The 12,818-nt window shown below is 37.9% G+C and overlaps 1 protein-coding gene across 4 annotated transcripts in view; it reads right to left on the reverse strand.

The window, feature by feature from the left end:
- Positions 1–439: 439 nt before the first annotated feature.
- TTC17 (tetratricopeptide repeat domain 17) overlaps positions 440–12,818 on the reverse strand; it is a 125,899-nt gene continuing 113,520 nt past the window's right edge. For all 4 annotated transcript variants that reach the window (XM_012790672.3, XM_076002019.1, XM_012790645.3 and 1 more), the window contains 3 exons: positions 4,954–5,073; positions 3,153–3,296; positions 440–1,596 (listed from right to left, as the gene is read on the reverse strand). In XM_012790672.3, the coding sequence (XP_012646126.1) occupies positions 1,465–1,596; positions 3,153–3,296; positions 4,954–5,073 (396 nt within the window). In that variant the 3' untranslated portion in view covers positions 440–1,464. The remainder of the gene's footprint in view (positions 1,597–3,152; positions 3,297–4,953; positions 5,074–12,818) is intronic.

A 12,818-nucleotide genomic window follows, 5' to 3' on the forward strand; every position in this document is an offset into this window, starting at 1 on the left:
GAGCCAAGATTTGAGATGATCAGCTTCTGATAATGTTCTAGGAAAGCCCACACAAATGCTGTCTTCAGTGGCATCTGTCCCAAAGGAAACGCTCAACTTAGTATTGGTTTGACTCTGCCCCAGGCTCTCCATGAAGCTTGTTTGGATGAATTTTAGGATTGGGACTTATCCAAGGGGATGCCACTTTGTGGCTTAGGTTATTCTTCCTTTTCCAGGAAGGTCAACACGTGCTGACTGTGAATCTTTCCTGGTTAAATGGATCAAGCTAATAAGTTCACCAACATAAAACCTAGTGATGGATTGTTTCTCCTGCCCTGGTGTTGTGGAAAGGAAGGTAGAGATAGCCTAGGACTTGGGCAGATCAGATCCAGAGTTACAGCTGGGTTTTAGAGCTGTCCACATTTGCCAAGTTCTAAAGAAAAATCACACTATAAACCTATTTGCTCATAAACAACTTTTATTTTTGTTCTCAGTATGTGCCCTTGAAGATTCCCAAATGTTGGAGTTTCTGATTCTCCTGGGACCAAAGGTAAAAACCATTGTATGGAAACATTCAACCCTGGCTCATTTCTCTCCCTGAGGAGCTAAGTCTGAAGGCCTCAGAGAGAGGGAGCTGACACTCACACCTTATTCTGAGATGGGTAACACAGTGAACAAAGAATTAGTAAAACATAGACTCAGTCTGTAGAGGGCTTCAAATATACATATTCTATATATATAAACCTGTTATATAAGATTTCAACTTATTGGTTTCCTTGTGATTTGTAATTAAAGTACAAATGATAAAGATGTTGCACACTGCTGATTTCCCCTTCTCAGCCCCCCTCCCTCCCCAACATAAATAACATTACAAAGGTCAGGTGATCCTAAGAGTTTTTGTTGTTGTAAATATTTTGTTTGTAAAATCATTTTCCCCTTTTTCCCCTGCAAACTACCTCTGAGAGTTTGTAACATAGCAGCATGGACGGACAAGACTGGGGACAGCATGGAGATCTAACGGCGAGAGTGCAGGACATTGCTTCTCACTGACTGGCACCAAATGGGCTTTTGCATTTCCATTGACAACAGAGGCTACACAGGAAGCTGAGAATGTGCAATGTGGTTTCGTTCTCCTTCAAAGAGGAGGCCGGCTGGACCACTGAGAAAAGCCCTAAAGGCATCGAGGTTTTGGAAACAGAGCACAGCTCCAGAAATGTCTTGGCTCAGTATTTACATAGTATCTTTAAGCTGCATTTTCCTTTTAAGAAATTTGTTTCTGAAGATGCCTCTTTTGAGGTTGGTTGGGGGGAAGAAGGAACTTAAAAAACATAAACAAACCAATTCCCACATATGTAAAAGTCCTGTTATAAGTCTTACTCAGTTATTTTCAAACACATCATTAAAAGTAGATACTGACAATGATTGGTTTCTTTTCTTATTCTTTTTTTAAGAGCATGAGTAAAGAGAAAGAAAGAAAGAAGTACATTAAGGAGAACGCCGCCCCTTCTTCAGCATTAAGTGACACTGGATGGTCTGGATTCGGTTTTTGGCTGGGACAAACTCCGGCTGCAGCTTCAGTGTTGACTCATACCACACCAGCGCTTTTTCAAATTCCTCCTGTGAGGGGCAGAGACAAACGTGACACCAGACTATGTATATACTGTGACCTCTTTTTTCTTGAAAAGCACCTCTGTGCTAGTGACAATCCTGCAGCATTTTCTCAATGGATCTAAGTCTCTTTGGAAAACTCTGAGGCTCCGCCGGGGGAAAACAGCTGCTTCCATACCCAAGGTACAACATCACAAAGAAAACTATAGCAGAGCCCAACATCCAAAAAGACATAAATCAGCTTTTACAAACCTAGTGGCAGGAATGGTCGTGGTAGTAATAAGAGCTAACATTACTGAGTACCTGAAATGTGCCAGGCACTGTGCTAGGTGCTTTATGAAATCCTTCCATTTAATCCTCACAGAAACTTCTAGAACCATGCCTGGCAAATGATCATTATGCATCTGTCTAAGTTTTCTACTGTAGCTGGAAAGATGGAAGCACAGTCAGGTATTTATGTGACTTATAAATTCTGAATAGATTTTATTCTCCCTAACATTTAAAAATACTAACAGGGCTTTGGAAATGATCGCTGCCATATTGAAGATGCTAATCCTTTTTTTGGACTAACACTCTCAAAGAAGAGCCCAAACACACAACTCCTCATTCACAGTAGCAAATTTCACATTTATTGAGGGCAAAAACAGATTCTTCAATTTTAAGAAGCAGAGAGGGAAATCTGCACATTCAGCAGTATCTACCTGGCAAAATTATACTTCCTGCCTCTGAAGTCAAGGATGATACATAAAGCTTGCAGCCCAGGGCTGCTCACTCTATTAACTGTTATTGAGAGCATCCTGGGACTAGCCCCATGTGTGACACCATGCTTTAGATGAAAGCGAAAGGCATGATGCTCATGTTAAAATCGATGATGACAGCTTTTTGAGGGTATCCCTGGGATTTTCAGTTCTGAAACTGGTCTTTGTTTCAGACCAGAATAAGAGATATGGATGATAATGGGACATGGATGATGACTTTGCCATTTTCTCTGTAAATGGTATTCCATGAAACTAGCAGAATTTCATCATTTGTTAACGACTTGGTGAGCACCTACTGCGTGCCAAACACTGAGATGTGCTGGGAATAGGAAGATAAAGAGGAGTCTTATTGCTGAGGGGCTTGTAGTCTAGAGGGAGAGACAAACACTTCAACAAAAAATTATAAATCAAGGTGAAAATACAGCAAGAGAAATATGCACAGGGTGTCATGAGTGCAGTGACAGGTACCTAATCCAACCTGGACATTCAACAGTGTCTACATGGAGTGTTAAGAGAGGTTTTTTTGGAGCAGGTGTGTCTCCAGGAAATTGTAGGTAAATTTGATTTTACTATTAGTGTTAAACTCAAGGTGAGGAACTCTAGAGCTGCAAATACTTAGATGAATTTCATGTATTATTTAAAAAAAAAACAAAACCCTCCCAAGCCCCTTATCCATAAAATACACCGCTTGGTGGAGTTAGCAAATTTAGACATAACATTGGAGGACAATGGCATATTCAAAGAAATTTTGAAATCAAAGATGTGCCACATCAGAATCAGTATGTTCTGCTCACACCCCCATCTCACCATCGCCACGTAGACGTTGCCCAGCGTGAAGTGGTTCACAGCAAAGTGTGGCGCAATCTCTACTGCCATGGTGGCTACTATGACGGCGTCGTTCCAGAGCTTGGCGTTGTGCAAGATGTTGGCCAGGCTAATCAGGGGCACATCCTGGGAGAAGGAAGGAAAATGGCAAGTAGGGAATATCAGGTTTTGAGCTTTCATTCTGGTTTTTGTGATCATAAAGAATGCAGCCAGAGTTTCCTGGGAAATAATAGAGTACTGCAACTCAGAGTGCTTGTCGGCTGTTGCTAGTGGTCTGTGATGGATAAGGAGCTTGTACCAGAATATAAATCAATTACTTCTTTCATTGACAAAGTCTTGCCTCAAAAAACAAAACAAAAATGTCAGCTGAAGTAAAACAATCTGCTGAGTAATGTAGTTGGTTTATTCTGGTGTAAGCTCCTTGTCTCATTGCACAGTGGTAGTAAAAAGTCTGGGTGCTGTCCACAGACCACACTTTGAGTCATGCTGTCATAAAGCCAAAGTATTATTAATATCTGCAAGACCACTGTATCGTCTGTCTAGAGCAGGGGCTGGCAAACCGGCCTACTGGCCAAATCCAGCCTGGTGCCTGTTCCTATAGTTTTATTAGAACATAACCATTCCCATTCTTTTATATATTTCTGTGGCTGTTTTCATAAGGCAATGGTTGAATCATGTAGTTGCAATAGCGGCTATCTGGCCTGCAGAACCAAAATGTTTTACTATCTTGCCCTTTACAGAACATCTGCTGGCCCCAGAGGTAGTCTTGGCCCTTTCCTATTGCCTAACAGGAAGAGTACAGAATGATGGATTGAACAAGTAGCAATATTATCATCATCACAAATATTTATTCCCTTTAATTATGTTACCTAAGCAACTGCTGCCTATATCACACTGTACTGGGTTCTGTAGGAGACAAAGAAACAGAAAAAAAGAACCCATCTTTGCCTTTACTAAACATCCATAGAGTGCATGCCCTTAGATGAACTCACTGAAGTTCAATTACGTGCCTAAGTTCACAAAGCTAGTAAGAGGCAGAGCTGTGTTCAGAACTCAGCAATGCCTCACAGTAAAGCTTGTGTTCCTTCCACCACTTCACATACTGCCTGGATGAGCAAAGAAGCCATAAGCCGCATCTTTAGGAAGTATGAGATCTGGATTAACACAGAACTCTGCACACGTGGACACAAATGTGCTGTAAACACATTGTACATTCTCAGCCATCATAACAAAAACTGGCCTTCTGGAAAAGAGTGATGTTACACAGGCTTAACTGGGTATTATTTTTTCTTTTTGTGGAAAAGGAGAAGTCAGACAAGGACCAGGAGTTGGTTAATGCATACGATGGAATGGAAATTTGCTTCTATCTCTGTGCCTAGAAACAAGCTCAAGTCAAGAGCACAAGCAAAACAGGTCTATCAGGCCTCCAGGCCCCCAGGGATAAGTCAGATCAGGTTTCTAGAATGACTTCCAGGGTGGTGGTCCACTTAGGCCAATGTATTTGCTGTGTGTTGGGTGGCCCTGAATACAGGAGGAGAGTATTAAACAATGTAATTTCTTACAGTGACCTGAAGACTTTCCCCATGTTCTAATTGCTGTGGCAGGGGAGGAGGCACAGGTTTGCTGTCGCACAAGCTGGGTCAGAGGTTCTCTGCCCCATCCTACCCTCGCCCAGTGTCCTTACTGGCGAAGCGAAAAGAAGGCTAGTCAAAAGGTCAGAATAAACCATGGGGAATGGAAACAGCCAGTGGATAGTAGTTCACACCTTCTGAGTCCCACTCACCTTCATCTGGTGTGGAGCATAGTGCAGAGCTTGGCGTAGGCAGTCAATTGCCTTCTTTCCTTGGCCTTTCACTCTCCAGTAGAGGGCTGCCATGCTGGAAAGGACCCAGGATGTCTGGTTCTACAAAGGAATGGTCAGTTAAGGCTGGTGTTTCTTCAATAACATACTAATTTATTACCAAGATTACAATCAATAACGTGAGTGATTACTATTTAACTATTTACTAGGTGGCAGCACTCTGCTAAGCACTTTACGTTCATCTTCTCGTTCGTTAATCCTTAGAACAATCCTATAGGCTTGATACTACTGCAGCCTTTTTATAAATGAGAGAACTGGGACTCAGAGAGGGTAAGTACCTTGCCCGAGTCCACTCAACTACTGGATAGCAGAACTATATCTCATGTTCATGTTTTCTTTTATTTAAATTTATTTAACTTTTTGAATAGGTAACTCAGTCACATGTTTCAAAAACCAGGAAGTATACAAAGTTATACAGTGAGAAGTGTCTCTCCCATCCTTGTCTTTACTGTATATAAGTAAGCACTATTTTCAGTTTCTTATTTGTCCTTCTAGAATTTCTTTATGCTTTATATAACCAAATTTAAATATAGAATTATATTCCCACTCTTTTTTAATGTGAAGTAAGCTATTATTTATATAAGAGGTGATACTCAACTATACTTTGCTTTTTTCACCACATCATATACCCTGAAGATCTTCTATATCAGTATATGGAAAGCTTCCTCATTTTTGTTAACTGCATAGTATTTCCTTGTATGAAAGTATCATTATTTATTTAACTACATCTTTATTAATGAATATTCCCTTCCCCCCAATTTTTCACAACTACAGATAATGCTGCAAAAAAAAAAAAAAAAAAAAAAGAAGTAATTTTGCATTTGTGCAAGTACACTTGTAGGATACATTTCCAGATGTGGACACACTATGTCAAGGGGATACACACTTGTCATTTTGATAGATCCTGCCACACTGCCCTCCATAGGATTGTAACAATTTTATCTCCTGCCAGAAATATACAAGTGTCTCCATTTCCTTACACCTAATCACAGAGTCTCTTATTATTAAACTCTTAGGACTTTATCAGCCTGATAGGTGAAAAATGTGGTATTAATCTGCCTTTGCCTTCTTTTGGGTGGAGCTGACTATCCTTTCATATTTGACAGCCTTTTCTATTTTTTTTCTGTGATTTATCAGTTCTTATATTTTGCTAATTTTTCTATGAGGTCTTTTTTCATCTACTGGAAAAAACTCTTTATATTTTAGGGAGATCACTCCTTGTCTGGTATGTGATTTACAGATATATTACCCTGAAGTCTGCCTTTGGACTTCCGGTATTTTGTGCAATGCTGGTTTTGATTGCTGCATAGTTCAGTTTATTAATTTATCTCCGATGACTTCTGGATTTTCAGTTGTAGTTAGGAATAGGTCTTCCTTACTTCAAGGGTATCAAGAAATTGCGCCATTTCCTCCCCTCCTCCCCCAACCTAAACTTTTTAAATTTCATTTTTCACATTTAACTGTTTGATCCATTTGAAACCTAACCTGGTGTGAAGTAAAAGACATGGCTCCAACTTAATTTTTTTCTAGATGGCTACTAAGTTATCCCAATATTTAATGAATAATTCATCTCTCCCCCCAGTGAAATGCTACTTTTACCATACACAAAATTTCAGTACTTAATTTAGATCAAATTTTGGATTTAGGACTAATTTTGGATTTTTCTATCCATTTCACTTGCCACTTTTGATTGATAGTCTCTGACTCCAGCCATTACAGAAGAGGCAATCAGAAAACTTAACTGCTTCCTATCTTATTAATATTTTTCTTCCAACCTAATTTTTGATAATTTTAAAATTCTACATTGTCAGGGCATAGAGTATTTATATTCTGATCTGTTGCCCTGGGCACCACCTGGTTGGCTCAAAGTTTATCTTCTAATAGTTTCCTCAAGAAGTGTTCATGGGAACAATATTCTTTGAGATCACTGCTATGGGCTGAACGGAGTTCCCCTGAAATTCATATTTTTAAGTCCAAACTCCCAGCACTTCAGAAAAATAACTGTTTTTGGAGGTCTTTCAGAAGTGAGTAAGTTAAAATGAGGCCATTAGGGTGGGGCCTTAATCTGAAATGACTGGATTTACATGAAGGATTTACAGGAAAAGACACACCAATGTCTTGTGTGTACAAAGGGAAACCATGCGAAGAGGCAGCAAGAGGGTGGCTGTCTGCAAGCCAACCCAGCCAGCCCATTGATACTGAACTTCCAACCTTAAAACTGTGAAAATATTAACTTCTGTAGTTTAAGCTGTAGTACTGTGTTACAGTGGCTCTATACACTCATTTATATTCAAAACTTTCTGTCTGCGGCCTTCATACCCAAAAGACAGCTTGGTTGGATATAAAACTACGGCTTATTCTTTCCTTAAATAATCTGTCAGGGTTTCTCTGCTGCCTCTTGGCATGCAATTCTGCTGTAGAGAAATCTGAAGCTAGCCTGATTTGTTCCTCCTTCTTAGTTACTTGATCCTTTTGACTGGCATCCCAAAAGGATTAAAAAAAATCTTTCTTTAATGCCAGCCAGTATTTGATATACAAAAGAACATATTTATGTAATTATATAATATATAACATAGTTATATAGTAAGCATACAATTACATAGGATATATTATATAAAAAATGTATTGATGTTGCAAAGCATAAGATAATAAATATCCCAGAATATACCACTATACTGAAGAACTGACTTGCATCTACCTATGTGTCCTTACACCATCCTCTCCTCGTCTTTCATTCCAGAGGCACACACTATTTTACAAGTTGTTTTTGTTATTCCACTGCTCCTTTGAAACATTGTTCTATCACTCACGTACACATATATTTACTTCAAAAATATTAGTTTACTTCTTCCTGTGTTTATTTTTAAAGATGGTACAATAGTCCTTTCTATCTGAGGGGGATACATTCCAAGACTGCCAGAGGATGCCGGAAAGCATGGATGGTACTGAACTGTGCATACATATATACTGCTTCTTCAATCTGATAACGGACAGGGCTACTAAGTGACTAACAGGTAGGTAGTGTGTACAGTGTGGATATGCTGGACAAAGGGATGATTCATGTCCATGAAGTCACAAAGCAGGACAGTGTGAGATTTCATCATGCTACTCAGAATGGTATGCAACTTACAACTTACGAATTATTTCTGAAATTTTCCATTTGATATTTTTGGACTGTGGCTGACCGACAGTAACTGAAACCATGGAAAGTGAAACTACAGATAAGGGGGAACTATGGCATATTGTATGCACTCTTCTGGGATTTGGGGTTTTTACTCAACACAGTATTTCTAAGATTCATCTATGCTGTGGTGTGTAGCACAATTTCCTTGCCCATTAAGTGAATGTACTATAGTCTACTTATCCTTTTCCTATAGATGGGCATTTGGATTGTTTCCTGTTTTTATGTCTCTTGGTGAAAATAAATGTGCAGAGTTTCTCTGGAGTTACCCAGGAGTAGAATTGTTGGGTTATAGGATATGCAAATGTTCAAAAAAACAAGAGAATGCCTAATTGTTTCCCAAAGGTGTTATGCCAATTTACAATCCCATCAACACTGTTTAAAAGGGCTTCTTCATCTACATCCAGTGGGGGTAAAATGGCATCTTACTGTGGTCTTATTTTGCATTTCCTGATTATTAGTGAGATTGAAGAATTGTTTCTTGTGTTTATTACATACATCCCTTCTTTCTGTGAAATGCCTATTAATATCTTTTATGTATTTTTCCATTTTTATTTCTTATCTTGCTCATCAGTTTGTATGTCCTGTATGTTAATTTTTTGTAGGTGAAATGTGTTACATGTCTTCTCTCTCTGGCTTACCTCTTTTTAATTTAGAAATGTTCAAACTTTAATGTAAAATGAACTTATTAATATTTTCTTTTATATTAGTGTTTCTGGGCCTTCTTTTAAAATCCCACAAATTATTATTTTCCACAATGTTTGTTTGGCTTTGTGTATCTGTTTATTATTTCATTTGCTTAGCAAAACTTCTTGTGTCTTGGATAATCCTTCTGTGGCCATCACATAGAAAAGTTCCTTTACGGTGGTATGAGTGGTAAACTTTTTCCAGTTCTTTGTTTATCTTTAAATATCATTATTCTTACCTCACTGTAAGTTACACAATTCTAGGGGGTCTTGTATCCTTTCAAAATTGTCATCTGGCTTTGACAGTGGCTAATAAACAGGCTGTCATCTTAGCCATCATTTCTCTGTAGGTGATCTGTGTTTTTTTTCTGTCTCCACAAACACAGATCTTTAAGTTTTTCTTCACTGATTTACCCAAGCACTTAAAAAGTAAATGGCACATAGTAAGCCTCTCTTAGGTATCTGTTGAATGAATGCTTGCTGTGATGCTTATTAAGCCATCGTCTTTCAAGTCCAAACCCAAAATTCTATTATCTATGGATGGGCTCCGCAAACCACACTTGTCCTCTGCTAGCAGGTTTCTCGGTAGGCCCTACAACTGTGTGCACTAGGACACTGGAAGGCAAGAAGGAGAAGGGACTTCTTCTTGTTTGCATGTTGCACCTGTCAGCGATCCGGCAACAGCCCTCCGGTCTCCAGCTTCTTTTAGCACCCCCAGACCTAGCCTCAGTGCACCCCTCCGCAGCCAGGCTGTGTCCCCTCTTCAGAAGTAGGAGTTCCAGCTCCCCAGAGTTCTTCCTGGGAAATTCTAAATTCTGAAAACCCCAATTGCTTGCTGCCTTCTCCCATTCCTAGGGTGGGAGCCTTTCCCTACAGTTGTGACATATGGTTTAAACCTTAGTGTTTCCTTTTTCTCTTTCGGCCCTCCACAAGAATAGAATCAATTCTCTAAATTTAATTTTTTCTTCTGAAATACCTGGTGTTATTTCTATTTTCCTGACTGAAACAGATGCTTTTAAGATACCTTTGTCTTTGCTGTTTTGAAGTTGTACTACAATGTATTTTATTTTATTTATCCAGGTTGGACTACATGGTGCTTTCTGAGTCTTGATTCACTTATCTCCTTGTCTCTATAATATTCCAGGGATTTTTATTACAAAAGTTGCACTTCACTAATTATTTCATTATATCTAATGCTTGTAATCCATCCACTGTGTATTTGACTTAAACACCTTAAACAATTACATATTTTTTAGTTTAAGATGTGCCACTTTGTCTTTTTTATTTACCTACTCATTTCTGATATAATTTGTTTTTTATCCTTATGATCGTATCATTTAAACATTTTATAATGAAAAATTTCAAGTATACATAAAAATAAAGAGAATAGTATAATGAACCCCTATGTGCTTCAACAATTATCAACTCACACCAATTCTGTTTAATCTACACCCGCATACGTGTTAATGTGAAGCAAATTCCATACTTCATATAAATTTACCAGTAAATTTTTCAGTGTACCTCTAAAAGATAAAAACTTATGTTTGAAACATAAGCTTAACACATTATGCCTAAAATGCTGAAAATGATTCTTTAGTATTGTCAAATGTTCAGTTGAACATTCAGTCCTACGTCCCCTATTGTCTTATGAAAGTTTTGCTTTGCTTTTATAGTCTGAATCGTAATCTAAATAAGGTCCCTACATTGAAATTGGCTTATGTGTTCATTAAGTCTCTTTTCATCTCTTGAGTCATCTTCATCTAATTTTTTCTTTACAAATTTATTTTTGTAGAATAAATAGGATTATTTATCCTATAGTTTTTCAGTACTGAACTCTGCCAACTGCATCCTCATGGTACTATTTAACATGTTCCTTTGTTCTCTGTTATTTCCTGTAAATTGGTAGTTAGAGACTTGACTGATTCAGATTTGACTTCTGGGGGAAGAATTGGGACAAAATGGTTTCACAGGTGGTGATGTGAACTTCCAATGGTACAGACACACTGTCTGGATGTCTTCTATTTGTGATGTTAGCAGCCAGTGATGATCACCGCCATAAATTCATTAGGGGCTGCAATATTCCAATGTTAGCGCTCCTGGTTTATTACTTGGAATATTCCTAAAGAGATTTCCCTTATCAATTATTTGTTTACCTCAAAGAACAGTTACTTTAGCATGAAGGACACATGCTTGTTACTTTATATTTACATTTTTAAAAACAAGCTGTTCCCATGCATTCTCCAAGATAAAATTATCATCACAAATTTAGTAGTTAAAATATGTGATGTGTTTCATTCATTGCAGTTATTATCCTCCTGTTGCTCCAACTGTCCCACTTTTGAATGGGAGCTTATTCAAGTTGGTTCCAAGTTCTTTTGACACAACCTTTGTTGTCACTGGAACCTTCCCTGCCTCCCCAGACTTGGTGGAAGCTATTTCTCCAAGGAATCCTGGTTTCTTTTAGTGGAAGATGATACCCAAAGATCACAATCTGGACATTTAGGATGCTTACTAGTACTGGGACAGCCTTGTCTCTAGTCTTTTCAGCAAATAAAGTCAGGAAATGTGTACTTCAAAAACGACAAAGCACATCAGAATTTTTACTAATATTCCCAATTCAGGACCACAGATGTTAACTTATCCATTCTCACATCTGTATACAAAATTCCAGTTCTCAAAAACACCAACAAAATTACTTACTCACTTATTTCACAATACATATACCTACAATCTCAGAAGAATACTATCAACATCAACATAAATAGTATAATTGAAAAGAGTAGAGGGTATCTCTAGTCTGAAAATCTGAAATTCAAAATGCTTGCAAAATCCAAAACTTTTTGAATGCTGACATGATGCTCAAAGGAAATGCTCATTGGAGCTGTTTGGATTTTGGATTTTCAGATTTGGGATGCTCAATCAGTATAATGTGAATATCCCAAAATCCAAAAAAATCCCAAATTCAAAATATATCTGCTCCCAACCATTTCAGATAAAGGATATTAAATCCATATAAGATTTTCTTTTGTTCTGAGAACAAATCCCATTGGGGATGTACAGTCAAACACAGTTGACCCTTGAACATGGGCTTCAACTGTGCAGGTCCTCTTACACATAGATTTTTTTTCAATAAAAGTTACATCGAGTATGACTGCTGCTGCTGCCTCCCCTTCCACCTCCTCCACCCAAGACAGCAAAACCAACTCCTCCTCTTCCTCTTCAGCCTATTCAATATGAAGATGATAAGGATGAAGACCTTTATGATGATTTACTTCCAATTGATGAATAATAAATGTATTTTCTCTTCCTTATGATTTTCTTAATAATATTTTCTCTAGCTTACTTTATTGTAAGAATGCAGTATATAATACACATAACATACAAAATATGTTTTCATTGATGGTTTATGTTATCTGTAAGGCTCTGGTCAACAGTAGGTTATTAGTAGTTAAGAGTCAAAAGTGGATTTCTGACTGCATGGGGGGTTGGCGTCCCTAACCCCCATGTTGTTCAAGGGTCAACTATAACTGTGTTTTAAAGTCACTTGGAATAATTTCTCTTGATGTGGTTATACCACCAACTGAATATACAGTTAGGCTCATTTTAAATTCGGAATTGCTTTATTAAAAATTATTTTGTGTAATTATGCAAAATATTTGGTTCTAAAGTCAAACTGAAAAAATAACATAGGTTTAAGGAAATCTAGTTTTATTCCCATCCTCATCATCTTATTTTCTTCTTCCTCTATGGGAATATTTTTAAAAACCTTTCTATTTCTTTCCATATATATTCGCTCTCCCCTTGCCATTTCTTAAAAAGATAAATAGTAACCTAGGATATTGTGTTTTTCCACTGTGTTTTTTTCCCCACTTAATGTCCTAGAGATTATTCCATTGAAGCTTACAAGAGATGGTCCTCCT

This window comes from Microcebus murinus, chromosome 4 (assembly GCF_040939455.1).
Source record: "Microcebus murinus isolate Inina chromosome 4, M.murinus_Inina_mat1.0, whole genome shotgun sequence".
In the NCBI taxonomy this organism is placed as follows: Eukaryota; Metazoa; Chordata; class Mammalia; order Primates; family Cheirogaleidae; genus Microcebus; species Microcebus murinus.